General features: G+C 43.9%; 1 protein-coding gene across 4 annotated transcripts in view; it reads left to right on the top strand.

Moving 5' to 3' along the window:
• The window catches only part of mprip (myosin phosphatase Rho interacting protein), a 36,300-nt gene that overhangs the window by 2,693 nt on the left and 7,633 nt on the right, over window positions 1-25,974 (top strand). For 2 of the 4 annotated variants that reach the window (XM_076760627.1, XM_076760628.1), the window contains exons 2-16: window positions 4,021-4,098; window positions 4,282-4,347; window positions 10,585-10,736; window positions 10,816-10,900; window positions 11,006-11,177; window positions 11,315-11,759; window positions 14,685-14,811; window positions 15,752-15,856; window positions 18,352-18,408; window positions 18,938-19,006; window positions 19,095-19,184; window positions 19,531-19,640; window positions 19,783-20,350; window positions 20,837-20,974; window positions 22,453-25,050. In XM_076760627.1, coding sequence (XP_076616742.1) covers window positions 4,021-4,098; window positions 4,282-4,347; window positions 10,585-10,736; window positions 10,816-10,900; window positions 11,006-11,177; window positions 11,315-11,759; window positions 14,685-14,811; window positions 15,752-15,856; window positions 18,352-18,408; window positions 18,938-19,006; window positions 19,095-19,184; window positions 19,531-19,640; window positions 19,783-20,350; window positions 20,837-20,974; window positions 22,453-25,050 — 4,860 coding nt within the window. The remainder of the gene's footprint in view (window positions 1-4,020; window positions 4,099-4,281; window positions 4,348-10,584; window positions 10,737-10,815; window positions 10,901-11,005; window positions 11,178-11,314; window positions 11,760-14,684; window positions 14,812-15,751; window positions 15,857-18,351; window positions 18,409-18,937; window positions 19,007-19,094; window positions 19,185-19,530; window positions 19,641-19,782; window positions 20,351-20,836; window positions 20,975-22,452; window positions 25,051-25,974) is intronic. The other 2 variants (XM_076760629.1, XM_076760630.1) reach the window with 1 other exon arrangement.

Here is a 25,974-nt window from a genome sequence, read left to right as displayed (position 1 = left end):
GTCACATGAATTGTTTGTCCCCAGAGAAACGAGATGTTCGTCTGGCATGGCGAGGCCCCGCTGTTGGAGAATAGTGATCACGCTCTGCAGGAGAGGTGGTGGGAGGCAGGGCAGTGATGGAGGATGCAGGCAGGCTAAGGTTTACATGTACGTGGGAGAGATGGAGAAAGACAGGCAGGGATGTGATGGGACTTAAGGAGTGGGAGCAGGAGTCACAGGGAGAGAAAGGAAGTGTGGGGTTGGGAAATGAGAGTAGAGTTTCCCAGTGGCTGCCGCTCAACATCCCACCATGAGAGGTTATAATGATACACATTTGAGTCTAACTTAACAGAGCCCATAGCTTTAATACATACCAAATGTTCCAACGCAGTTACTGACTGCGGGCTGTTCTCAGGGTTGTTTTCATCATTCAAGGACAGGCGCCATCGCTTCATGCCAAATACAGTATAGCTCATATCGATGGCTGTGCTCCAGTCTAATGTAGTGTTTCTGCGAGGGCCATTTGTGTGGAGGATCGCTGTTAGGATAATGGACTTTCACTTATGTCTCCTGGTGTCACACTCAGCTGTGTTTTTTTTTGTCACTCACATCCCAGTTAGTGATGAAACCCCTGCTAGAATGAACCAGCTCTTCTGAGTTACAGTTATCACCATGATCATGTTCACGCTGATGAAGACAAATTTCAAAACACTTTGTTCATTATCTCTTAGTTTTGGTTGTGGCTGCACATCAAGCTAGTCTTTCCAGAAAACAGAGCTTTCAAAAATGCACTTCAGAATAATGTTTAAACGCTGGTCTCATGTTGTGGTTAAGACTGGGGAAGCAGCTTTTTGAAGATACTGACACATCATTGCCAGTGGTTGCTTCCTTCTTCCTTCTCATTTTGTATGTAATTTATGTAATCCTGTCATGTAATTATGTTTATGCTATCAAGGCCGACACATTTATAGAGCTGCTCGAAGGTCGGATAGGAAGTACATTAGCGTTTGATAGACAGCGTTTACGAGCCGTGATCACAATTGATACCTATCCTGAAAGGTACGAACATGCATGTTGTGTGTTCTGTTGTACCGGAACGAATAATAAATAATCACAGAGTCATAAACCTAAATTAAGCAAGATATATAGTTGGTACGAAAGTCAAGTGGAGTCCTGCTGTAGATGCCTGCCATGCATTGATTTATTGTACACAACCAAGCTGTATCTTTATTGCTTTGATTATAGTCAGTTTGTGGTACTAGCAAAGGTGGGAAGGTTCACCTCATTTCATGCTCTGTATGGGACTATTCCATGCAGGAGCTGTATTTACACGAGCCCCTTTCACACATACAGTCTATCATATGAAATGTTCAGGAACATTTCCTGCATGGGGTTATGTGTGAATGGGAGTAAGGATACTTATTCAGGGAAATCTGTACTATCAACTTCCCACCCCAAGACCAAGTTATATTTCAAGGAAAAAGTCAGTATTTCTGTGGTGCCCTTTCACGTGAAGCGAGTGAACCATCACGTCTTCACCGATGACGTATTTGAATCTGAGACTTGTTTACGGTTGCTTTGTCAGTGCTTTGTGATTTGATAACTAATAAGCAAGTTCAGCAAGTTCTTTTGTTTGCATGAATGGCTGGAAAATGGACAGATTCAGAAATGAGGAAGTTGGCGAACACATACTTACGGACATGTCCAATCTTCTTCTCCTCTTATTGAGTTTTATGGCAGTTGGCACGTTAAGTGTTTCCTTACTGCCGTCTGCTGTATTGTCCCCCACACCATCTTTTCCAGCATTGCCGTGGCATGTGTGAAGACGGAAATGTTATTCCAGTAATTTACTGGGAACTTGTATGTGTGAAGTGTGAAAGCGGCTATAGTCTCATTCACTGTGATAGAGAATGGGGAATTGCAGCTAGCATGTTTGTAGCGGCTTTGCTAAGTGAGTTTTACTGAAAAAGACAGGTAACTGAGCCTTTTCCCAACTACCTTAAGGTTGTTTTGACTCTCAACAATCTGATGTGTAGTTAGATTTTTGCAGAGGAGTATGTCAGCTCCATACAGCGGCTATTTGCATAGGCATAGGATCAATCAGCCTTTATGCTTCCACACCTGTGTTGCCTTGAGGGTTTGTCCTTTTACATTTGGACTGTACATGCCACTAAAATTAGTGAAATGTCCCATCACTCAATTTATGAGAACCAGCACAGTCTGTGTCATTTTTGAAGGATATCTGGCTCTTCAGGCACTGATTTAAGATGCCAGTATACTTAATCATAACTGCTTTTTGGATTGTCAGATTCCTCTGGAACTCGTCTCCTGAGTCCACAACTTTCTGACCCATCAGAATCGGGGATGATTTGTAAAATGTGTGTAAAATGTTGGGATTTGCCAGGTCTGCAGAGGAGAGAAAGTAATCTGGGCTCAACTTCTCTCTCTAACTCTATTTCTTTCCATTCTTGACACAACTATTTCTGTCATTTGAACAACCAAATGAAAGACTTGGAATGCAGTCCAGGAGGCACCGAATGTAAATCTGCATTGTTATCTTCGTAGAGACTGTCACATCCCCTCTCTGATGGCCAGCTTTTCACCCCACCAACCTCACCGCAAATAGACTGTTCAGCTGTAAACACTTTACCCCTCCAATGAGGTTGGACAACACCGCGTATGGACTAGTTCTTTTCAAGCATAACCAACCCTCAGTCTGGGATCAGACAGATGGTTGCACTGCATCAGAAACACACCCTCTTCATTCATTTCAGTGAGACCTCTGCATTGTTGTGGCCAGTGTGCCAGCGCAGGGGGCTCTTGCAAAAACAGCTAATTCTGGCTCAGCTTTTTCCGCAGCGCAATGCAACATCATCCAGGAATGCACCTTGTTGGCAAGTCGGACATGTGCGAGTGCACGCTGTCATACAGTACCATGTGGCGTTTACTGTGCTGTGGGATAACTCTGCTTGCTACTTTGAGCTTGTCAAGACCGAGGAGAGATGAGCTCGGATAACTTTCATAGTTTTCCCACGTTAGTTTGGATGTTGATGATCAGTATCAGTGGGGAGGAAGTTGGGTCCACAGTGTGTTTTTAAGTGTGTGAGCATATGCAGGGGTGTGTTCTTTCTCCTGTTCCCTTTTGAAACAGCTGCTCCGTGCTTGTCTCTCTAGACTCTGCACCATTTTCACATTGGTTGTCGTTAGATCTGAACATGAGTGAAATCATTTGTCATCTTCTGCCTAATTACCAGACTGATCTGATATGATCTGCCACAAAATACCGCCCCTCCAAAATAAGCTTTTTAATGGTTTCAGCTCATCAAGCCTGCCTTCATAGGCACGTCCATGCAAGTTCAAACAAGGTATGTATAGATTTATGGCAGGCATGCAGTGACATGGAGCAGTAACAGGGCCAGTATTAGAAAGCAGACCAATAATCAAATCTTTCTACCTCCCAATAGACATATTTTAGGTTAGGGCTGTGACAGAGGTTGCGGAGTGAGAGCTGGTATGAGAACTGCTTGCTAATGGTTAACACTAAAAGCAGAGAGGCTGTCGGCATTAATGGAGAGCAAAGAGCAGCAGTTTTAAAGAGCCTACCTGCTGCCCAATAGGAGCAGACTCTCTGTTTATGCGTTTCCATATCTTTTGAATTTCTCTGCCTCCGTTGGATTGAGATAGCTTGTGGTCAAGGTGAATCACATGTGCAGATGTGTTTTGTTTGTTTTGAGTATGCAGCTAGTTTTTGATTCTGGTCTCATCTGCTGTGGAGAGACAGGAAAGAGAAGCACTCAAGCATGTCATCAAACAGAGTTGATTACAGCAAAAGGCTCACTAAATGGTTGTGTGAGGCTGCAAAATGCGCTGTGAGAACAGAGGCAACATCTGGACCCCAAAAGGCTGCTCCCTCTCTCTCTCTCTCTCTCTCTCTCATATTTACACCATCTCTCCACCTCCCATCCCCCTCAGCTCAAACTCTCTTCCAGTTTTAATGATTACCTAAATTGCTCTTTTTCTCTCCCCCTGTCTTTTTTACAGGCTAAACCTATTTATGGTGGATGGCTGTGCTTGGCCCCTGAGGGAACTGACTTTGACAATCCAATGCAGAGATCCCGGGTAAGAGCATGCATTATAGGCCTGCATGTTTGTTCGCTAAATGGGTGTATACTCATGCCACTAATGCTTAAGTGTTTTTGGTCCATTGAGAAAGAGCAACGTGCATGTGCTCTTGTGACTGATAAAAGCACCTGCTGTGGTTTATAATCAGACCATTCTGATAGCCTGTTTTTCTTCTGACAGAAATGGCAGCGGAGATTCTTTGTGCTGTACGAACATGGCTGCCTGCGTTTTGCCCTGGACGAATCGGTAAGTAAAGCGTCTTGAGCTTTGAGCTGCTGGAGTTGCTTTTAAGCCTCGATATATATTGTGATGGTTGCACACTTCATTGTGACGAAATCAAAAAAAATGTGTTATGAGACTAGACCTCTCGTCGAGCATCTGAATCTGAACTGCGAGGGAGAAAAAGTGTTTTATGAGTGCGTATCTTGATAGTTGTGTACTTGTTTTGGTTGCGTGTTGCATTAGTGCGAGAGGTCATATTTTTGGAAATGTTTGGGTTTTATAGTGTTTGAGCATTAGTAGTTAAAAGTACCCTGTGGTGTTCTTGTGTTCATAAACAAATATATGCTTTGTGCAGTATTTTTTATTAAAACATGATGCGTGTACTGAGACCTAACAAACATGCTAAGTATATTACCTCCCTCATAGTTGCAAAGCTGATTTATTTTGAAACATGAGTTGTTTACATGCACGTTTAATAGCATGCATGTCTCTTCTTTTATGCTTTTTGCTGGCACATTGCTACGTTTTTTGGCGCATTTCAGCCTAGGGTTGGGCGGTATGACTATATATCGCGCAGTGGTAGAAATATGTCCAACGTAGAGATTTGGCTTTTCAGTTTCCACCGTCTGTCAGTCACAATGTCTGCACTGCTACCCTGCGCCACAGCGAACGAGTGGGGGTGTAGACGATATTGCACGTAGTGTAGCTGCTTCATACTCTTTTCAGCTTATAGGGGAAACACTGAGGATGAAAATGCCTCAGAAATTGTCCGAGGGGTAAAAGGAGGTAATAGAGCAGGGGTTTTCTAAAAGTGGTGCTACAGAGTCAAACTGTACTCTAGCACCACCATTTCACATATAACATGCAGAATTTGTTGGTAAGACACATTTTGAAACTGATGTCATTGTCATAGCTATATGTTTCTGAGAGAACCTTGGATAAGCACTGTGCCATGAAAAGGGTCTGAAAACTAAAGAGAGGCTGGGAAGTCACTGCTTGGTGCCCGCTGTAAGCCTGTGTTTGTGGTTGTAGTGTGTCTAGGGGAATGTGACACAGGTGACCAAACCCATGCCGGCTGATCAGGCTGGAGATTAGACTGCTTGTGTGTAAACACTGGGGGCCACACACTACCAGCCAGCCTGCCAGAGACACACAGACATTTGCTTTTACATGTGTTGACAAGACCAAACGCAGGAAAGTTTAGTTTTCTGGGCTCTGCTTCTTCCAAATGAGCTACAGATCTAACCAGCTTTTTATATGAAACATGCAGGCTCTTTCAGCAGGTGTGTATCTGTAAGTGAGAAAGACAGTGTGAGGCAAGGAGATGAGCTGTCTTTGTAATGGCCTGACTATGACTCTGTGTAATAGCCAGTCGTTTGAAGTCTCACTTGGTGGATCTCTTTGTGTTGCCAGTGATGACAATGGGAGGAAACTTGATTGCGCGAGTGCGGCTGCGCGTTTCCACTGTGTAATGTGTTTCCAGTGACACCCAGGCTGGTGTGCAGTTGTGTTTTCCTCTCATTGTAACAGTGATTCCAAAACTGTCTGCCTCATTGTCCTTTGGTCTTTTCATGTGCTCCAGAAGGCAGGAAAAGTGGGTCAGGGAAATGGCTGCTTTGTGCTCTGGACCCAGAGGATAGGAACTCTCCAAAACCCTGGAGCTGATAACAACACACTAATGGTCTTGATCTCATCGAGCTCATCATTGTTTACCCAATGGCTCCGACCACCAGTGGAGGGCAGATATGATTTGCTAGCTTTGAGGTCTATGTTCATATTCTCCATGCCTCTCATGTGGCTCTTATGTAGTGGACAGATTTACTGAAACCACCTCGCCCTCTCTTTGTCTTTTGACTCTTTTCATCATATTATCTCACTTTTATTGCTGTTCATCAGCAAACCTCTCATACTCAGGAGGTTTATGCTGCACACTACATCCATAAAAACCTATTGTAAATTCGGTGGCACGTTTGATAGGTGCCATATCAAGACACATCAGCAGCGCCCAGTAGCTTCCTCCGTCATGTCCATGTTTTGTGCTGACTAAACATAAAACAGATCTTTTCAGTTTGACTGTGGTCCATAACCTAAAGTAACATAATCAAGATGTTATAAGAAAAATGCCAAAAGTGCAGAGAAATGTTTTTTTCACTCCAAGACCAGTACGTGACAAGATGACAAGATCATGGTTATAAATAGAATTTCATCATTTTAGCATAGTTTGATAATTGCTGGCATGGCTAGCTGTAGCAGAGAGAGAGCCAACTCTGAGGTGAAGTGACCATTTTTCAGCTGTGGTTTATTAAAAAATTAAGAGACATTTTTAGATTCTTTTCCCCCTTTTCATGTACTGTACCGGGAGGGAGAGATCTGTGTCAGAGCTTTCGGGCTCTTGACAATATGAAAGAGTTACAGACAATAATTTAGTATTGTGTGTGTGCGCATGTGCAGCCACAGATTCGGACTGGTTTCAAAACCCACCAGGAACTCCAGTTATTTGTGGTATTCCAGACCTTTTTCACTGCTTCTTGTCTTCATATATTTATGAGGTGAAAACATAAGTCTCGGGTTCATGGACAATTCTACACTCAAGTGAACTCACAGCGCACAAATCCGTCTTCCCCTCAGTTGGCACAGCCAGTGGTGAATTGCTGTTCATTTGTGCCAGTGCACTAACACAGGAATACACCAGTGACAACAGTCCAGGCCATCTTATAGGTTTTAATACGGAATATGTTTTATGGTTGATCCCAGATCGCCAATAACCTCATTGTGACTTGTGATCTCTGTTTGCTTGTTCATCGTCATTGGAAGACTCCCAATCACTGCATTACACTACAGATTATACAGCTAAGAAGTGATTGAACCAAACAGTTTTTCCTTGAAGAACAAAGTCTAGGAAGCGATGACATCGGCTGCTACTTTTCCCCCAACAGACAGCAGGGTGCTATCTGAAGCAGTGGTCTTTTAAAGCTGAGCTATTTTCACCACTAGCAAAGGGAAAGATGCTCTCCCATCTAAAGCAGCATTCCTCCTCCGATGTCCTTATTTGGTGAACTGCAGTGAGCTTGCAGCCCGGGACCACAGAGAGCAAGAGAAAGGGAGCTGTAGCCCCTAAAAACCACAGAGGAAACGTCAGATATGCCCCAGACCCAGACATTCCACACATGGCCTGCCACAGCAAGCACCCAACTCTGCTGATGCCGCCACTGGTAATGCATCAGATCGTTGAACAGTTAGGGGTATTAGATTGAAATACACCTCTGGACCATATAAAACTAATCAAAGTGAGACGAAGGCTGAGAGTGAAACAGATTGTCGTGAAGAAAGAGTTTTCCATATGGATGGAAATATAGTGAGGCCACCCTGAAAGCTTTCAGGTTAAAAGGTCAATGACCATGAGAACATGCGGAAGGAGGGGTCACGAGGGGTCTTCTTCACTCCAGAGCTGCTTCTGTTGTACATCATATTTTAGGAAATTGAAAGCAGTTCAGTCAGAATAAGCCACTCTTTTCTCTCTCTCTCTCTCTCTGTTTTCCTGAAAGTTTTTCCAGCTAGACTGTCAGTACCTGTCTGTTAAAGAGTTTTGATGGAGGGTGCTGTGTCGAGCCACATGTACCTTATAAAACAGCAGTCTCCTTTCCAGAGCCTGCTGTGGCGGACTTGCCTTTGGCTTGGCCTGTAAAAGCCTCCTGGAGGATTTATTATTATTTATGGAGTGGGTGTACTCCACTTAATTCTAAAGCTGGCTCTGTTGTTTTTTTCATGCCGTTCTTTAAGTTTTTTTGGAAGTTTACCATCTGGCATGGGTTGCAATAAAAAAATAAAGAGTTTAGCATGGGCTTATAACCTCATAGACAGATCCCTTTTTAGCATAAAGCGTTTTAGTTGTCAGTCTCCTGTGGGTTGTGTTCTTTGTGTTTAGTTCAGTGTCTTGGCTTGTTTTATAACCTCTGTCATGTTGGTCACAGTGACAGACATCTCAAGAGGAGTCTGTGAGAAAGTCGTTGGCTTTAATAATATCCCATCGCAAAGCTAAAAATAGTCAGCCCCATGGAAGGCAGGGACAATTGGAGGATATGGAATTGGCCCAGTTGTGTAGAAATCAAACCCGCGACAATTCATTTGCGTTTGAATGGTAGCCTTGGCAGATACATCTCCTTTGTTTTGGTGCCAGTAGCAGAGGGCAGTTTCTAAGCAACAAGTTGCTTTTATACTCTCAGGACCAGGATCAGCTGGACTTATGAAATCCAGGCTCCACCTAACAGCAACAAATAACACAGAATGCTCACCTTATAGGTCCAGTGTGTAGAGTTTAGTGGGATCTATTGGCAGAAATTAAATATAATATTCATGAGGGAGTTTTCATTAGTGAAAATAAGAATCGCTGTTTTACCATTACCTTGGAATGAGCCCTTTATATTGCCGTAGGTAGTGGGTACTTTTGCACAGAGTTCGCCATGTTGCACCGCCTTGTTCCCTTGCCATAGTTCCAGGTGCCAAAAAAGCTCCTGCTCTGGGGGACACTACTGTCTGAAGGCCCATGCACTGTTGGGTGAAGTTTATAATGATGAACTTTGCAGATGATTTAAATACAGAACTTGCAGCTGCTACAACTTGTACATGTCGATTTAAACAATTAGGAAGCACTAAGTAGTAATAATTGTAATGATTGAATGAGAGACTGGCAACAACAAAAGAAGAAAAAATGGAATTTAGTGGTTGTTTCATCATGTCTCAGGCAGCAGCTGACAATTATTCTAATATAGATGAATTATGTTCTCAATTTGTCAATTAATCATTTGGTCTCCTGAAAAATGGCTGTTATAATTTGTGTTGTATTCAGATATTTTATTCAACCCACAGTTCTAAACCCAAAGATGCTCAGACTCTCATATATAAGTCCTCACATTTGAGGAGCTTAAGCCCAGCATATGTTTGGCATATTTGCTTGAATAGTGATAGTCGATTATCAAAATAGACACTGATTAATTTTCTGTTGATCAAATAATTGGTTAATTGGCTAATCGTCGCAGTTCTAAATTAACTTTTTTACAGATGGTGGAAATGCAAAAGGAACTTAACTTACTTCCAGTAATCCACCTTGTGGCTGTTAATGGTCATGGATTTCCAGAGCACATTATATATATATAGTCTCAGTTTTTCTCCACACTTCACTAAAATCACTTAAATTTGGATGTGGCCAAAAGTTTCACTCCACTGCAGGTTCCATGCAGTTCCACACTGCCACTTATTCTCAAACACGGTGGTTCCTTTTGAGTGGAGGAAATTCTTTCACAGCGTCTGAGTTCTAAAGTGCGACGCAGCGTAATTGCCATATTTGGCAGCCCCTGGGGGTTTACAGGCAGATCTTAATAAAGCTGGATCTGTGTTCAGTGGCCTTAAAAGGAGCTGCAAAAAGACCCAGCACCTGTTTTACATCTGTAGCAGGCAGAGCCCAGCAAAGCCTGATAACAGAGCCTCAGGATTCGGGGCAGACACAGAGAAGGTTGGAGAGGAAGTTTAGGGAATTTCTTCCCTCTGATGTTAACGAGACAATAAGTTATCAGGTTCAAACGGCTATGCGTTTATTATCCTGTCAATAAAACATACAGGAGGTTTACATCAGTGTAACGCTACCAAAATATTGAGATCGGTCAGTGCTGTAAGTAAAGCTCTTCTTGGTGGTGGCTGGTGTACAAAGCAGACACAGCTCCACGTTCTTCACTGATCACACACACAAAGCAGCTTTAGTCTGGCATCCCATTGCTGTCATCTCCCCTTTTCACTCCGTGTGCGCTGCGACTGAAAGGACTTGCCTCGTTACCATGGCGATCTGGTGATAACAGTGAGGTGTCCATACAGCGCAGGCCCGACGCGCCCTGGAGTCGTCTTCAGACACAGATGAGGATTGAGTGTGAAACCTGCTGAGCCAAGTCTCTCAGATCTTCTCTGTTTTAGTTTTGAACTATTTGAAATGTGATACCAATGAAATCAGTGTTTGGTCGGGCAGTCACCCATCCGATGTGGAAACAAACCAATGACGCAAGCATCCTATTTAAATTTTTTCCACATTTGTCCTTTTTCTGTTCCACTGCTAATATTTTGTGCATTTTTAGTGCTGTTGTACTTGTGTAAAGTACTCTTCAGTTGGACTCTGTATTCAATTGTCTGCCCCAGCATAGCAATGTCCATTGAATCCAAAGGTCAGATCATATAGGCTAACACACAGGCGAATGTGTCATGTTGTGTCTCCTCCAGCCAAGCACGCTGCCTCAGGGCACAGTGAACATGAACCTATGTACAGACGTCATAGATGCAGAGCCCAAGACAGGCCAGAAGAACTCCCTGTGCATCATCACCCCGGACCAGGAGTACTTCATCAGAGGAGAGAATAAAGAGATCATCAATGGGTAAGTTGTCTTGACGCTGATGGGTTGTGTAGAATAGGATGTACACACAGATACCAAAAACACTCTTGTCTGTCTCCAGGTGGAGCGAACAACTGGTGGTATACCCCCGAACCAACAAACAGAACCAGAAGAAGAAACGCAAGGTGGAGCCTGCCACCTCCCAGGTAAACCTCCATACACCGCACAGTAAAGGCTACTCATCACAGCCTGAGGTCATGTTCCACTTTTCTCGTTTCTTTGTTCTTGACTGTTTGATATGTTCATGTTAGGAGCCGGGCCCAGCCAAGGTAGCAGTGACCGGCTCTGGTATCCCCGAGGCAGAGAAGGTTCCGGACTCAAGCTCCATCATCTGGCAGGAGGAGCTGAACCAGAGAGAGGCTGAGGGGGCTGCTGTCTGGGCCTCTGCTGACCTGCCTCCAGGATCACCGCTGCCCCCCACAGGTAAGGAGGAATTATGCCTTTGTATAGAGGGACTCCATAAAGTGTTGATAACGGATGTTAAAGCAAATATCAGCACAGATGTATTGTGAGTTCACTTTTTTTTTCTTTCATTGGCATCCTCTGTTTCTCTTGTCTAGGTGACTTGGCGTCTGTGACACAGGGCTCTGATGCAGGCTCAGTGAATGGAGACGAGGTGGACCGGGGCAGCATGGCACTGCACGGTTCTGCACCCCAGCCCCCCAGTGACCTACTCTCCCCAACAGGCTCATGCTCCAGCCTGGGGGGCGTCCCGCGCTGTCTCTCGCCGGCCCCCAGCGACCCCTTCCCCTCCGGCAGCTCCCTGCTCTCTAACGGCTCCCACATCAGTGGCTCGGTCAGCTCTCTGGACTCAGACGCCAGCGGGAGCACTGTGACCAGCACTGACAGCCACCCAGCCAACCAGAGGGGCGGCCACTCCTACAGCCACCACGACACGCCGCGATCCCGGCGGCTGGAGGCTGAGGCCAGGAAGGCGGAGAAGAGGAGCCGGTTCAGGAGCCCTGACAGGCAGGAGAGGGAGGCCGTCCTCAGCCCTGAGAGGAGGTCAGTGTCTGTTCCTGCTGACTCCTGTATTGTGCTCCAGCAGTTTCATTTGCAGTTGGGGGACTCATAAGAGACACATTAAGGTGTTGATAAGTACTTGTGTGCTGGACCCATCTACGCCTGACCACCAGCTGATGGTCATTATGTGTAAATGTTGCATATGGAGGCTGACACATTAGCACACAGGTCAGCCTGTAGAGGAAGTGATGTACTTAGCTGATAACACCTTGCTGTCCTTGGAGTGAAAGTTTTAAATCAGCCTCTGATTTAACCTGATGGACCAGGTCAGTGGACCGCGTTCTTGGAATCCAGCTCCATGCTGCAGACACTGTGGTCTGGAAATACTTGAGCCTCTGGCTTATCCTTTTAAAGGCATGGGTACACACATACGCAGACACACACACACACACAGTCCAGTGACGCACATGGTTCCAAAGCTTTTGATGTGCACACATACGCTCTCATAACTGGGATGGTTTTAATGGAAGGGAGGAGAAAAGGCTGTATTTGGTGAAATGAAGACATTCTGGGATTTGTGATGCACTGTGAAAATCCCTCTTTTGTGTGTGTGTGTGTGTGTGTGTGTGTGTGTGTGTGTGTGTGTGCGTTTCTGAGAAGATCCGTTACTTAAGAATCACCCCTCCCTGTCAGTTTCTTTCTTTTTCTATCAGCAGTCTTACTAACTGTAAGCATAGACTGTATAAACACGCAGCCTCCGTACTTTCCATTCAGTAATCTGGTAGTGCTGGTGAAGAGGTCACAGGTCTCACACACATACGCGCACCAAACACGGCAACTTTTCAAACAAACCAAGTGGGTGAGGTGGGGGTCATCTTTTTCCTGCCGCGGCCAGCTTCCTGCTCCATTCATTCCCTCCATCCATGCCAGGCGGGAAAGGAAAAGGAGGAGAGGAAAATAGGAGGAGTGCCCACATACTGCCTCATAAACACATTACTGGTCCACTTGAGCCAGTTTGGCATTAAAGTGAAGCAGACTCTCCCCCCTGTACAGACGTGTCCACACAACAGCCAGGGAGACTGTGACTTCAGCCACTGTCAGATATGTAGTTCATTACTCATTATTTATGTATGCAATGGTAATTCACACACTCACGTGTTGGCCCAATGTCCAAATAAACACCTGCATTACGACAATAGCCAATTTGACATTTTAGGGAGATTTTTCTCATGTCAGATCTGTGTATTAAAAAGGCTTCTTCCCCTGGCAGCGTGGGACAACACAGCAGGGACATCCTGGTGCCGTCAGGGTGAAGTCCCACACCATGAACCACAATGTCCACGGCTTGCATCTGGCCAGGGACCTTTGTTGCATCTCTTTCCCCATCTCTCTCTTTCCTTGTTTCCTGCCATCTGTCTACTAGCAGCTCTGAAATCACTGGATTTTATTTAGGCAAAGCAAATCGCTTGTGTTGTAATGAACACTACAGGCTGGGACCAATTGCTTGTGACAGTACATGCTAACTCAGAAAAAGAGGATTTAGTGTGAAGTTACTCTTAAATGCTGCAAAATAGGTTTTAACATTCATCAGTGCTGCAGCCTGTGAAAGAACAGAAAACACTTTTAACCCCCCCCACTGCCCCCAGCGGTGTCACCACCGCATGTCACATGTCATGCAGACATTACGGCGCTTTCCATAAATGACCTGTCACGTATAAATGAAGATGCAGGGACGATTTACTCAATGGGTACTTGTGTCCGAATGACAAAAATATCACTTAAACATTATAGATGATGCAGTCAACGTGACATGTCCCGTGTTTGAAGAGGGATAAGTGTCCCTTGTTTTGAGATTGTCATCTTTGTTCAATTTGCCAAACTTTTTCATTCATTCAAGATTTTCATTCAATTCATGTCTTGACCCTTGACCCTTGACCCTTGACACACACGCTGGAAGATGAGTTAAAGGCAAAATGGCGAGTCATGTATGATTTGATTCAGGTCTGATTTGTCTGTAAAGCAAGAATTAAACTGACAGTTAGCTGAATTTGATCCGTGAGAACCTGAAAGTAACAGTAGATAAAGCCTGACAACCCGACATGTCACTGGCCAGACAAACAAGTTTGATACAAGCAAGACCTTGAGCTATACAGGGAAGTTGGGTCTGAACATCTCATGGCGGGTTTGTGACGAGGTCCTGTCAAATCTACACTCAGACAATTTCACTCGAGCCTGTCTGGGACATTGGACAGTGGGCCTTTGGCTACATACTGTCCTTGCCCCCCTCCCCTCTCCTTTGTTCCCTTTTAAGGCTTCAAGGACTCCGGCTTTGGCTGTACAGTCCCCAAATAAGGACAACATTTAGGCAGAAGAGTAATATAATATTTCCCCCTGCCTCCTGCCCTCTTCCTCTCTGTAATGCAGATTCCTCTGTCATGTAACAAAAGGCCTTAATGGGATCATGTCAGAGTTGGTGGTGTACTGTCACAGTGTTAGGAAGGTTACAGATGGGCAGCAGTGAGGAGGGGCTGTTATTTTGTTTCTGTGCTCTGGTGCTCTTTGTATCCGACAGACAGATCTTTCAGGAAGCAGCTTTTCATGAAATGCCTGTTTCAACGCAGCTTTGATGTCTGTGATTTACTGTCACTGCCAACAGCTTAAAAAGCCAATGACTTAACTGTTGCTCTGTATTACATAATATTGTGGCCCTCATATGTCTTGTGGATCTCTCCATACATGTTTTAGACACTTGGCTGCTTCAGTAGATAAAGTCATAGAGCAAGACAACATGTATGAACTAGTACAACATGCCTTGTTTTTCCCATCTCAAATTCATTCTTTTTACATACTGTTGACATTTTGATTTGACTGCATTCACTCAGTAGCATTGACAAAATATTCCACATTCAATAATAATAATAATGATCATGTGTAAGAAATACTAAATCTGATGTTGTTTGTTTGCAGTCGCTCTGGTGTTATTGAGAAGTTGGAGGCCTTAGAGCTGGAGAATCCAGAGAAAATGGAGGTGGAAGAGTCGGGGAGGAGTGGAGCCAGACAGGGCCGAAGTGAGCACAGACGCTTCCACAGAGAGGTAACGCTGCTGTGTGTGTTTGTGTGTGTGTGTGTGTGTGTGTGTGTGTGTGTGTGTGTGTGTGTGTGTGTGTGTGTGTGTGTGTGTGTGTGTGTGTTCAACAGTGCCAATACTGTGCAGCAGTTTACAATAGGTACGGTAAGACTTGTAAACAGTGTCTTTAAACAACATCACATGGCAGTGCAGATGTGAGCTTGGCAATGGGCCGACTAGTGTGGGTTTTCCTTTTTTTCTTTTTTATTTCCCCCTCGCAGCACCTCCCCCCACTCTTCTATCTTTTCCCTTCACCCTCGCCCTCATCCCTCCATCTCTCCCCTCTCTGTCCTGTCTTTGTTTTAGTATTAGGTCGGAGGTCAGCAGTGTGTGATGTATTCATTTCCAGTTTCCATTCTGTGGTGGGATTCCCCTGGTGATTGTGCTTCCCTTTCCCACCCCGGCCCTCTCTGCTGGACTAGAACCGCTCGAAGCCAAACTTTAGGAACACAGGGACCCAGTGCCTGGGTCACAGTGATACAGAGTCACAGTCAGACACTGGGTCTGTTTGTCCCGGCAACAGATCTTTGTCAATCATGTACAGATGAAACTATCACGTACATATACAGAAAAAGATGATAAAGACTGGTTGTGTGCCTCGTACTGCACGCACAGCTGAGCCATATGTTATTCTTAATGTTGCTTTCAAATGATACACACACACAGATTTGGAGTTGGCAAGTTGAGCCTCACGCTCTCAGCGTGCTTTTTGTTTTCAATCTCTTCGGTTCACGGCAGCGCAGAGTCGATCCTCACAGAAAATGGGCCTTTGACAAAGAAGCAGTGATCATGACATTTCTCCACAGCACATTAATGCCCACCCAAACGGATCAAATTGCATGATGCACTCTAAATGATGTGTGACTTTTGTATTTCACATGTTGACTCTTGTGATTGTGTTGTTTAGGAGCACAGGCATGACGTGGGTCATGGTCTGGATTTTCCCTCCACCCTACCGCCTCTGCGCAGAGCCAAGTCCCTGGACAGAAGGACCACTGATTCAGTCATGACGGTGAGTGTTTCCTCTGCTCTCGCTTTCTGCAGACTGGCCTCAGGTCCAGGTTCATCTGTTAAAGGTTAGGATGCATATGAACAGGAGTCATCCACATGTTCTTCTTGAGGAAATAAATCCTCTTCATGGTCACAGTGGGCTTGTCTTAGCCAGTAGATTATGTTATGCGTCTTTTTTATGAATAGCATGATGTAAGGATGCTGCTTTCAGAATAGAATGATGATGTAAAGAAATCCCAGAGTAAGCTATTGTTGCCATGCAAGGTGTTGTGCGTGTGTGGTCAGGCTCTCTCATCTCACATGTAAAAGCATTTTATGTGTTGCTAGAGACCATAAAATCACCAAAACAAGACAAGAGATGTACAGCCGTCATGACAGCTTTTGCTTATACATTCACTATGGCTAGTTAGTACAGAGTCACTTTTTGATTGTAAGTCCAGTATTTACTCACCCTTCATCTGTTTTTGCCTCTACAAAATCTGAATTTTGTTTCACTGGGATACTTTGTCTGTGTGCCGTTCTGTGCTGGGTCAGTATTGCACACAGGTTTATCACACTTGTTGCCAACAGTAAGACTGAGCCACATAGTTAACACATGGGCCATTACAGGGAGCTAGGATTGGTTAAAAAGCTTTGTGGAGCTGCAGAGTGAGGTTGTTACTACAAGCAAACCCTTTCAGATAGATAGAGCAAATATTGCTAATCAATGCAAGTTCAATATTGATACCTAAATAAGGTTACAGCTAGCATTTCTTTTTCCAGTTATAGCCTTGATTCGTTGATTAGCATCGATTAAATTGCTTGTTAGCTCGACAAACAGTCCAAATAGCGAATACTCACATTTCAGAAGCTGGAATTAGGTGGTGTTTTTATGTTGTATGTTAAAATTGATGACTCATTTTCTTGCAAACAAATTAGTTGCATGTTCATTTCAGCTCTACAACGGAAACCAGAGTTTTAATCTGCACATCAGGCTGCATGTTTTGTTCTGTGATGCTGCAAAAAGTGCATAAACAAACTAGATGCAGCTTATGATAAAATACAGGGTTCAGTTTTGTTTTGAAAGTAACCAGCACTTGTGTATTGAACGTCCTGAAGGGCAGTGTGTTCTGGTGTGTCTCTGGACTCCCAGACAAAGCCTCTCCTGTTCGGCTAAGCTGTAGGATCCAGGTTCAGCATCAGCGCCAGGTCTTCAGCTGTGTGGAGAGAGAGGTCACTGGGTTGTTGTTGTGGCTGTAAGGCTACATTCTGTTAGGTAATAGTGTTCGGAGAATTAGACATTGGGAAATGACGCTGTGGCTGCCTCCCGACAGCTCAGCAAACTATTATTTCCTGCGTCGACAGGCTGTGCACTGCAGTATTAGGAGTTTAAGTAGAATACGTTAAATGGCCTGTTTAATACATCCATTCATGTTTCTTTTAAGTGACTCATGCCTTCAGCTCTGACCTTTGACCTCTCCACCAAGTTTAAGAAAAGCGTTTTTCTCCTCCGTCTGAGACAATCGATCTGTCATCCCATTTCAAATTGCATGGCAACCTGATATCAGTATATGATCTCTTACTGCAGTTTAAAATTGTCTTTTTCCAAATGTTTCTTTGGCCTTGGTGTGGTGGTGCAAGGGTGTGGATGTTGTAGGCCAAACCTCCATGCTGCAGGGGGCAGCGCAGCCCCCTCCTCTCCCTCTCCTCTCCAGGTTATACTCCTCCTTCTGCTCCCTCTGTGTGCAGATTCTGCCCGCTGCGTGTATTCATTGCACCCATTCTGTGCCATGTGTGTTATTTTTCTGTCGGCTGGAGGAGTGAGACAGGCGTGTGTGTGTGTGTGTGTGTGTGTGTGTGTGTGTGTGTGTGTGTGTGTGTGTGTGTGTGTGTGTGTGTGTGTGTGTGTGTGTGTGTGTGTGTGCGTGCGTGCGTGCGTGCGCGCGCACGTGCGTGTGTGCGTGTGTGTGCGCGTCTCTGTGTCTCTGTTTGCGTGTCTGTGAGTATATCACAACTTAGCACTGCTTCCTGAGGTCACCATGCACATGTATGTGTTTCTTCCACTGTGTGGAATCACAGCAGGCTACGACAGTACTGAGCACTGGGTTCTGCATCCTCAGCTGGAGTAACAGACCAGCAACAAGTCTGGCAGAAGTTGCCCCTGGCCAGTGGTCCACATTTCTCTCATATCATCCCATGTTAGTTTGTGCGATCCATTGGAAGGGTCAACTTCTACCCCCAGCTGACTGAATGAGCATGTGTTTTTGAACAGTGGCAGTGATTGTGTACTTGTTTTGACATGTCATTTAGGAATTGTTTCTGCCTACTTTTGGGGTAAATATGTATTCTGCTTTATTTTGTTCAATGTTAAGAGAAGTAGTGGTCAACTACCACAGCACTTTGAAAAAGAAAAATGACGTGGTTTCTGTTTGTATTTGACTGCTTCTTGCACGTTGAACACACAAAAAAAAGTGTTTTAGTACTGTTTAAGTCAATGTCTTTTCTTTTGCTTCCTAGCCGGATTTGCTGAACTTCAAAAAAGGCTGGATGGTGAAGCTGGATGAGCAAGGCCAGGTACTTTATGAACTCTTAATCTGCGTTTGTCTGGAATATAAATCATTGCTTTTTTATTGCTGATGTTCATGATAAAGAGTAAAACCTGAATTGAAAAGATCTAACTTCAGATCATCCAGACAGATGGACACAGTGCAGTAAATAAAGATATTACACTGGCATTGATGCACTTTCACACAGAGGCCAGTTCAAACAGCATCTGAGCCGTCCACCTAAAGCACTTTTCAATGTCTGTAGCATTCTATGGCCTTTAGAGAGGTGTGGTCACACTTTGATGTTGCATCTTCAATGGACTCAAAAGACGAGGGTGGAGCCTGAAGGCTTTAAAATACATCTTTATGTGATATACAGAAACTGTGTGTCATCACAGAGCAGGCTTTATTGACTGACCAGACGTTCAGTGTTTATGTGACTGCTTATTATCTTATTACCTTCACATGCTCTGTGGATACACATGGCTATTTTGCAGAACTCTGTCTCTGAGCTTTGTGGAGCTCAACTTTGTCTTTTTTTCCCGTCCACGTTGTAGTGGAAGAAGTACTGGTTTGTCCTGACGGATCACAGCCTGAGATACTACAAGGATTCAATTGCAGAGGAGGTGAGCTTATTCATTCTCTGTTGCATATTTCCACGCTGAACAGTTTTATTTCATGCGTGCCCCGTGTTTCATCTTTGTGTTACCTCAGGCCTCTGACCTGGATGGTGAGATTGACCTGTCTACTTGCTGCAATGTAACTGAGTACCAGGCTCAGCGTAACTATGGCTTCCAAATACACGTAAGAGGATTTGCCTTCTCGTAAAGCACAAATGTTTTTACTTTGAATGTTCATTTATTTTTGTAATATTTTATAATACTGGAAATGTTCTACCTGATAAATAACATCATCTTATTAATACAAATACTAAGTAAAAGTACAAAATATCCATGAAGCTGTCCCACAAAGGCCTAATATGCCCCCAAATAGTGTAAACTGTAACCCAACCCTTTTAAACAAAAACAGTCTAAACAAAAACCAAACCTTTAAAATGAATTGTTATTCATTGCAGGGCTGTAGTATCACATTACATACAGTTGTTTCAAAGGGTCACAGTGTATATTTCACGGTGCTTTTATATGTTTAGACCCAGGAGGGGGTGCACACTCTGTCGGCCATGACAGCAGGGATACGAAGGAACTGGATCCAGGCAGTCATGAAGAACGTCAGACCCTCCACTGCCCCTGATGTGGCAAGGTCAGTACGATCATGTCAGCGCTATTGCACACTTTTCAACCGTAATGATAGATAATTCAGCCTCTGATCTAAACCGGAAGGAAAATTGATTGAGCATTTTGAATCTAAAACTTACTTGCTTGCCCTTTTCACTGCCTTTCAGCTCAACTGAGGATCACGGTTCCTTCTCTCCTTTGGAGGGTCTGGTTAGGCCAGACGTCACCCAGGACTCCCCGTCTTCTGAGGCCTCGTCTGTGGAGAGAGAATCTGCTCCGGGTGTCGTAAAGAGCAGGGCACGTGAGCGCAGAAGAGAAGGCCGCTCTAAGACCTTTGACTGGGCAGAGTTCAGACCCATCGCTCAGGCCCTGGCTCAGCAGCGGGCACAGGAGGCCGAGATCCTCCAGGCAGACATGGGAGAGCTGGAGCGCAGTCGGAGAAGAGAGGAGAGGCGGAAGAGGTATGAATCTGTGACCAGCTCATCGGCAGAGCAGATGCCCGTCAAAGAAGGAGGGAGGACAGACTGTGAGAGTGGAGAAGGAGTCGGAGAAACAGACTCGTTAGGTCCCACACCTATGGAGAGGCAGCAGAGGGTTGAGGAGGTGATTGAACAACACTGGCAGCAGGTGGAGAGTACGCCCATACGGGAGGAAAGGAGGGTGCCTCTGCCCACCACAGTGCAATCCAGAGAGACCGCAGAGCTGGAGAAGCTGCTGGAGAATTACAAGCAAGGGGTATGTTTGCTCATTATGTGCAGTGAAGAATTTAAAAAAAAAAAAAAAAAAAAAAAAGTGTATTTCACCTAGTCAATCAATATCAAATTTAGTGAGTGCACACACATTGGAAGTAGCAAAACGGGAAGAATTAGCTGTACATGAAATAAAATTAAATCAAGTCCAGCAACCAGCCAGTGTCTCCTAAGTCCTTCATCCTCACTCCTCTTCAGGGAGCGTTGCTTGCTGCGTTGTTGCTACACTAATATCTTGAGCTAACGTTAGCTTCACAGGCTGACAGGATGATTTGCTTCACATGTCTGAACCCTGAAGGTCCCAGTCCAGAGCTTTTAAGATGATTAGCTTAAGGCAATGATATGGTGCTTAAGTTGCAGTTTCATAGTTTTGCCAGCTCACAGAATGGACACCAATTAATAGTGGCTGGATAAATTTCCCAGCAATTTTCATTTTGAACTATTCAAAACATTCTCCCTGCTGCCCCTGCAGATAGAGGACCTGAAGGCACAGTTGGAGAGCTGTCACCAGCAGCTCCTTGACTCAAACAAGCACAAGCAGGAGCTGGAGCTCCAGCTGAGAACAGCTCTGGAAAGAGAGCAGGACATTCGGGCAGGTTACATCTCTCCGGTGAGTAATTAGCGTCTGTGTATTTGGTGTGCAGCTGCGTTGCACTGTATGTTATTCTGCTGGGAAATCCTGTTGTAGTTTTCATGTGCATATTCTCAATTGAGCATATTCTCTCCTCCATTTTGTAACATTCTTTGCATGATGTATTTTATTGTAAGAAAACAAACAAACTGACATCAAAGCAACAAAATGGCTACAGATATGTGCCTTTGCATGAGGTCATTGCATGTAAAAAAAAAATATATATATATATCTTATTACATTGGCTTCTACTAGTTAATCTCCTATCTCTGTGTTATAGGTCTGTACCTTATCTGAACTCGTGCTAGCAGTCACTTCAACATTGCGTTGATTTTAGACTAAGTAGCTCAAGTTTTGTGATTGCTGATGTGATTTCCAGAGGATTATTTCAGTCTAAATGAAGAATAGAAATTTTTTTTTAACCCCTGAACCGGTCGCCAGCCGATTGCAAGGCTCAGATATTCTCGTTAATATTTACATACAGTCTTATTTTTCCTAATAGTTGACTGCAAAGCATTTATAACATTTAAAATTCAAATTTAGACTGATGTCATCCTCCTTAGTCACTGGCACAGCAGCTCTACTTGCTGAAATGTTTGGCTCAACATGTATGAATAATAACCTCTTGGCTTGTTTTCTAATTATTTGCATGGGCGTCAGATTCTCATCTTCTATTAACTGCTATACAGACCATCCATTTGTTATTCTGTTAACAAATATTGTAAATAGCTATGTAATGGCATAAATGTGTGATGTTGGATGAATTTCTGTGCTTGTGTGTCGTTGAATGGATGGATTTGCCAGAGTGAGGCTGAATGATTACTTTGATAGATGATTCAGTTTGTATATGCTTGAGTTTAAGTCAGGAACTGCCGTGATTTTTAGATTATAGTCAGTGCAATTTTTGTGTTGCTTTTTGTTTAAGAAATTGTACGCTTGAGTTGTAATGAACTATGCAATTATGAGAGTTTGAAAACATATTTGAACATTAGATTTTAGTTGGATAATACTATTCACTATCTCCACTCAGCAAAGAATTGCTTTGGTGCAAGACATGAGCTTGGACCAGAGAACCTCATAAATATGTTTGTAGGACCTGGTATGCCTTCCATCCCTGAGTAAACCATCTAGCTGAAACTAATATTGCATTACTTACCTCATGAAGTAACTTTTAACCATTTAATGTGCATGCTATGTTGTGATTAACTAACCCTGGCCATTTAATCTCTTTCCTTTGCTTTGAATTTACACCATTAAAACCCAAAATAATTTTGTATTTTGTTTTGAATCACTGTTAGTTTTAATAATTTGGGATTATCATGTGGGGAAGCTAATTGTAATGTGACCTTTTAATAGAAATTAGAGGGATATGATTGGTAGTTAACACTGAAAATGATTAGCAACCTTTGTGTCTCCCCTGCTGTGTGTTAACCAAATGTCTGGTCCCCTTTTCCAAGCTGGAGCACCCTTTGGGTCTGGAGGCTGATGTGATGCCCCAGATGAAGAGGCCCGAACTGGTTAGTTCTCAAGCACAGAGTTTAACAAAGAAGTACCAGGAGACCAAAGAGCTCCTGAAGCTGCAAGAGCTGAAAAAGCGCAATATGCAGGCACAGCTTGGCCTCTCACTTTCTCACATCAAGGAACCTTACTTTTCTGAACCCCAAAAACCATCCATTCTGGAAGGTCCCCCCCCTGAACCTGTCCAAAAAACAGTCAGCTTCTTGCTCCAGGACGGCACAGAGGCAATTGAGGAACTAGAAAATTTGATAACTGATAAACCTCTGACTTTAAAGGAGCTGGCAAAATTATTGAGATCCCATAGTTGTAATCGAGAGACAGCAGAGAGACGTCAACTTCAGAAGATCTTAGAGACTTGGAAGTACCAGCAGGAAATAGAGAATGAAACATTAAGAAAGAGTTTAGCCAGGGCAGGAGAAAGCATCCGTGAGTATGAATCCCGTCTTCTCACCATGGAGGATTTGGTGGGGAAGGTTCAGAAGCAAAGTTTTGAAAGCCTTAAAAGTCCATATGGCCCCCTTTCTGAGATCGAAAAACATTCTGAGACAAACGATGTGACAATCGGGATGCTCTCGCAGAGGGTTGAACTTTTAACAAGTGAAAATGGGGCATTGAAACAACGATGTCAGGAGATAGTAAACCAGCTGACTGAGGCTGACAGAGAAATAGATAGACTGAAAGCTGAGCTGATCAGTCAGCAGGGCGGCAAACAGCATCATCTGGTCATGGAAGAGCTGAAAAGGCTGAAGGCTGAACAGGCTGAAAACCAGGCGAATGCTATAGACAGAGAGTATTATGAGAGGGAGCTGAATGAAAAATCCTTGAGGCTTCATGAAGCTCTGGTTACGTTGGAGGAGCTTGGTAACACCCTAAAAGACACAGAGAAGAAGCTGCAGTTGAAAGAGGCCACGCTGAAAGGTCTTGGCTTTCGAGCAGATTATGAAGATGAGGATTTGTACCAAGGGAAAGAACAACTCAAAGACCTACTCGACACCTCACAAGCAAAGTTACTTGAGACAGAGGCAAACCTTCAGTCTACAGAGCAGCGCTGTTTCGAACTTGAAGCCAGGAACAGTGAACTAATCACACTAAACCAAGAATCTGAGAGAATCAATAGAGAGAAGCTAAGAGAAGCAGAGAACGAAATAAGAATGCTGCGAGAGAAGTTAGAAATGAAGACAAGTAGAGTTGAAAAGACAGTTAGCGAGTGTGTTGAGGCAGGAGAGAAGCAGGTTGATGATAAAGGACCTATAAAGCAAGTAGTAGAAGAGATGGAGATGAAGTCTGAAGCGATTAATCAGGTTTTAGAGATGTTAGCAAAGGTAGATGTTAATGTAGAGAGAATGTCCAGTGATTTAAAAAGCACTTTATTCAGTTCTTCTGAAGAAGAGCCACTGTGTGTGAGTCAGAAAGATATGAGGTTGGTAATGGAGGGAGAGTTCTGGAGCCAGCTGTTGGGTACATCCAAAGTAACACCAGAGGAAGACAGACACAGCTGTGAAAGAAGTGTAGCAGAACAGATGATGGCACAGAAGCGCTTGATGCTCTTGATTAGGAGGATTTGTCCACTAGCAGAAGTTGACAGTGAAGTGACAGAACCAGATTTTGCAACCATGTACAGATGGCTTGATAATGAAACAAATGCTCTGATTCATAAGGAATTAACAGAAACCTTGGAGGCGAAGTCAAATAATTTGAAGCAGATTGCATCCAGTGTGAAGTTGGCCAAAGATGACAAGCTTCTGTCTTTGGTTCTAGCAAGCTTTGATTTTGGTAAAGAACAGAAACAGTCGTCTGAATATCTGTTTGATGCCCTTAAAGAAGCCTACATGACTTACTTGATGACTAGGCTGAAAGTCCAACATGAGAAAGAACAAAAACAAAAGCAGACAGAAGTTCAGATTGGAAACTTGGATTGCCCAAATTGTCCTAAATTGAGAGAAGCTACCAGAGATCTTGAGTCCAAGGTGGTAGCTCTTCAGAGTCAGCTATCCGAGGCCTCTTTGAAAACCACCACAGGGCCACAAACTTTAATACAGATTGAAGGAGAGCCAATAGACTCATTGGATCAATACATTGAGCTCCATGACATGATAGCCAGACATAGGAAAGAACTGCGAGAGGTCAAAGACAGCTACGAGCGGGAAGCTGAAAAGTTGAGGCAGGAAATCCGAAAGGCCAGTGAGACACTGCGTGTCCGCTCAGAAGAAAATGTGAAAGAGATCGACTCGCTGACGAACTGCATGGAGAATCTGAAGAAGAAGCACGAGATGGAGAGGACAAACCTCATGGAGAGGTTTGACCGGGAAATGGAAGAGCTGAGAGGCATGGTGAGTCCGGCAAGCCCAGAGAAGAACTCAGCAGACGAGGACAGACCACCGCATCATGCCTCGGCCCAAACATCCACCCTGAAGGAGCGTATTCAAGAACTCGTGACCCAAGTCTCAGTCATGACCCAAGAGATGAGACGGCGCGAAGAGCAGGGCGACATAACAACTCTACGGCAGAAATACGAGAAAGACCTGGAAAACCTGAAGGTGGAAGCGCTCCTTGTCCTTGCCGTCGTCCATCTGTGATGCCTTGTGTTCCTTTGTGGCATTCCCAGATCCCCCCTTCCTTCCCCAAGCCCTACTCCCCTTCCTAACCTCGCTCACCCTACTCTCGCTCTTTGTTCTGTAAATCTTTTTTCTTTTGTGTTGCATGAAAACTAACCTTGAGATTTATGTGATCATTGACTCTGCGGTAGTTGTGTGCTGAGGAACCCATTTTGTTGAAGTTTAATCGCTATCAGTTTTAGAACTTTTTGAGTCACTGGAACATTTGTTAAGCCATGACAAATAATTTACACATCAAATTCTTTCACATTACCACATCATATCAGCCTCTTCTCCTCTGAAATGAGTTCCTCTGGTCGTAGTTCAATGTGCTTATTAATCTAACCCTTTGACTCGGCTATGCCACATTTTAGATTGTTAAGGACAAGAGTTGACCCCATATACAGTTGTAAACACTGATGATTGGCTGTTTTGCCAATTATCATTTAAAAGTATTTCAGCTATGATTTGTTTGGGTCTGATCTCTTTTCCTTTGGCTGTTTCTACTAACAGTTCAGTTTTAATTCCTACTTTCTCTGAATAACAGTCGATGGCATAACATTTCGATTCTTTGACTAAGTCATTTTAACTAGCTTTTTCTAGAGCTCTCAGCTGCATCTCACAGTCGTTTTGGTCACATGATAAGAAGTCATATAACCCCGAAACCCAAAAAGCTGGGACGCTGTAATTTGCTAATCTTTTTTTGACATACACTCAATTTAAACCAGCAATAAACAATATATGAAATATTTTACCTCATCAACTTCACTGTTTTTTTAAATTTGTATTCTGAATTTGATGCCAGTAACATGTTTCAAACAAGGGCCGACAAAAGTTGTGGAATGCTCCAAAAACACCTGTTTGGAA

The sequence above is a fragment of the Chaetodon auriga genome, chromosome 20 (genome assembly GCF_051107435.1).
Source record: "Chaetodon auriga isolate fChaAug3 chromosome 20, fChaAug3.hap1, whole genome shotgun sequence".
Lineage (NCBI taxonomy): Eukaryota > Metazoa > Chordata > Actinopteri > Chaetodontiformes > Chaetodontidae > Chaetodon > Chaetodon auriga.
This window is presented reverse-complemented; position numbering and strand designations above follow the sequence as displayed.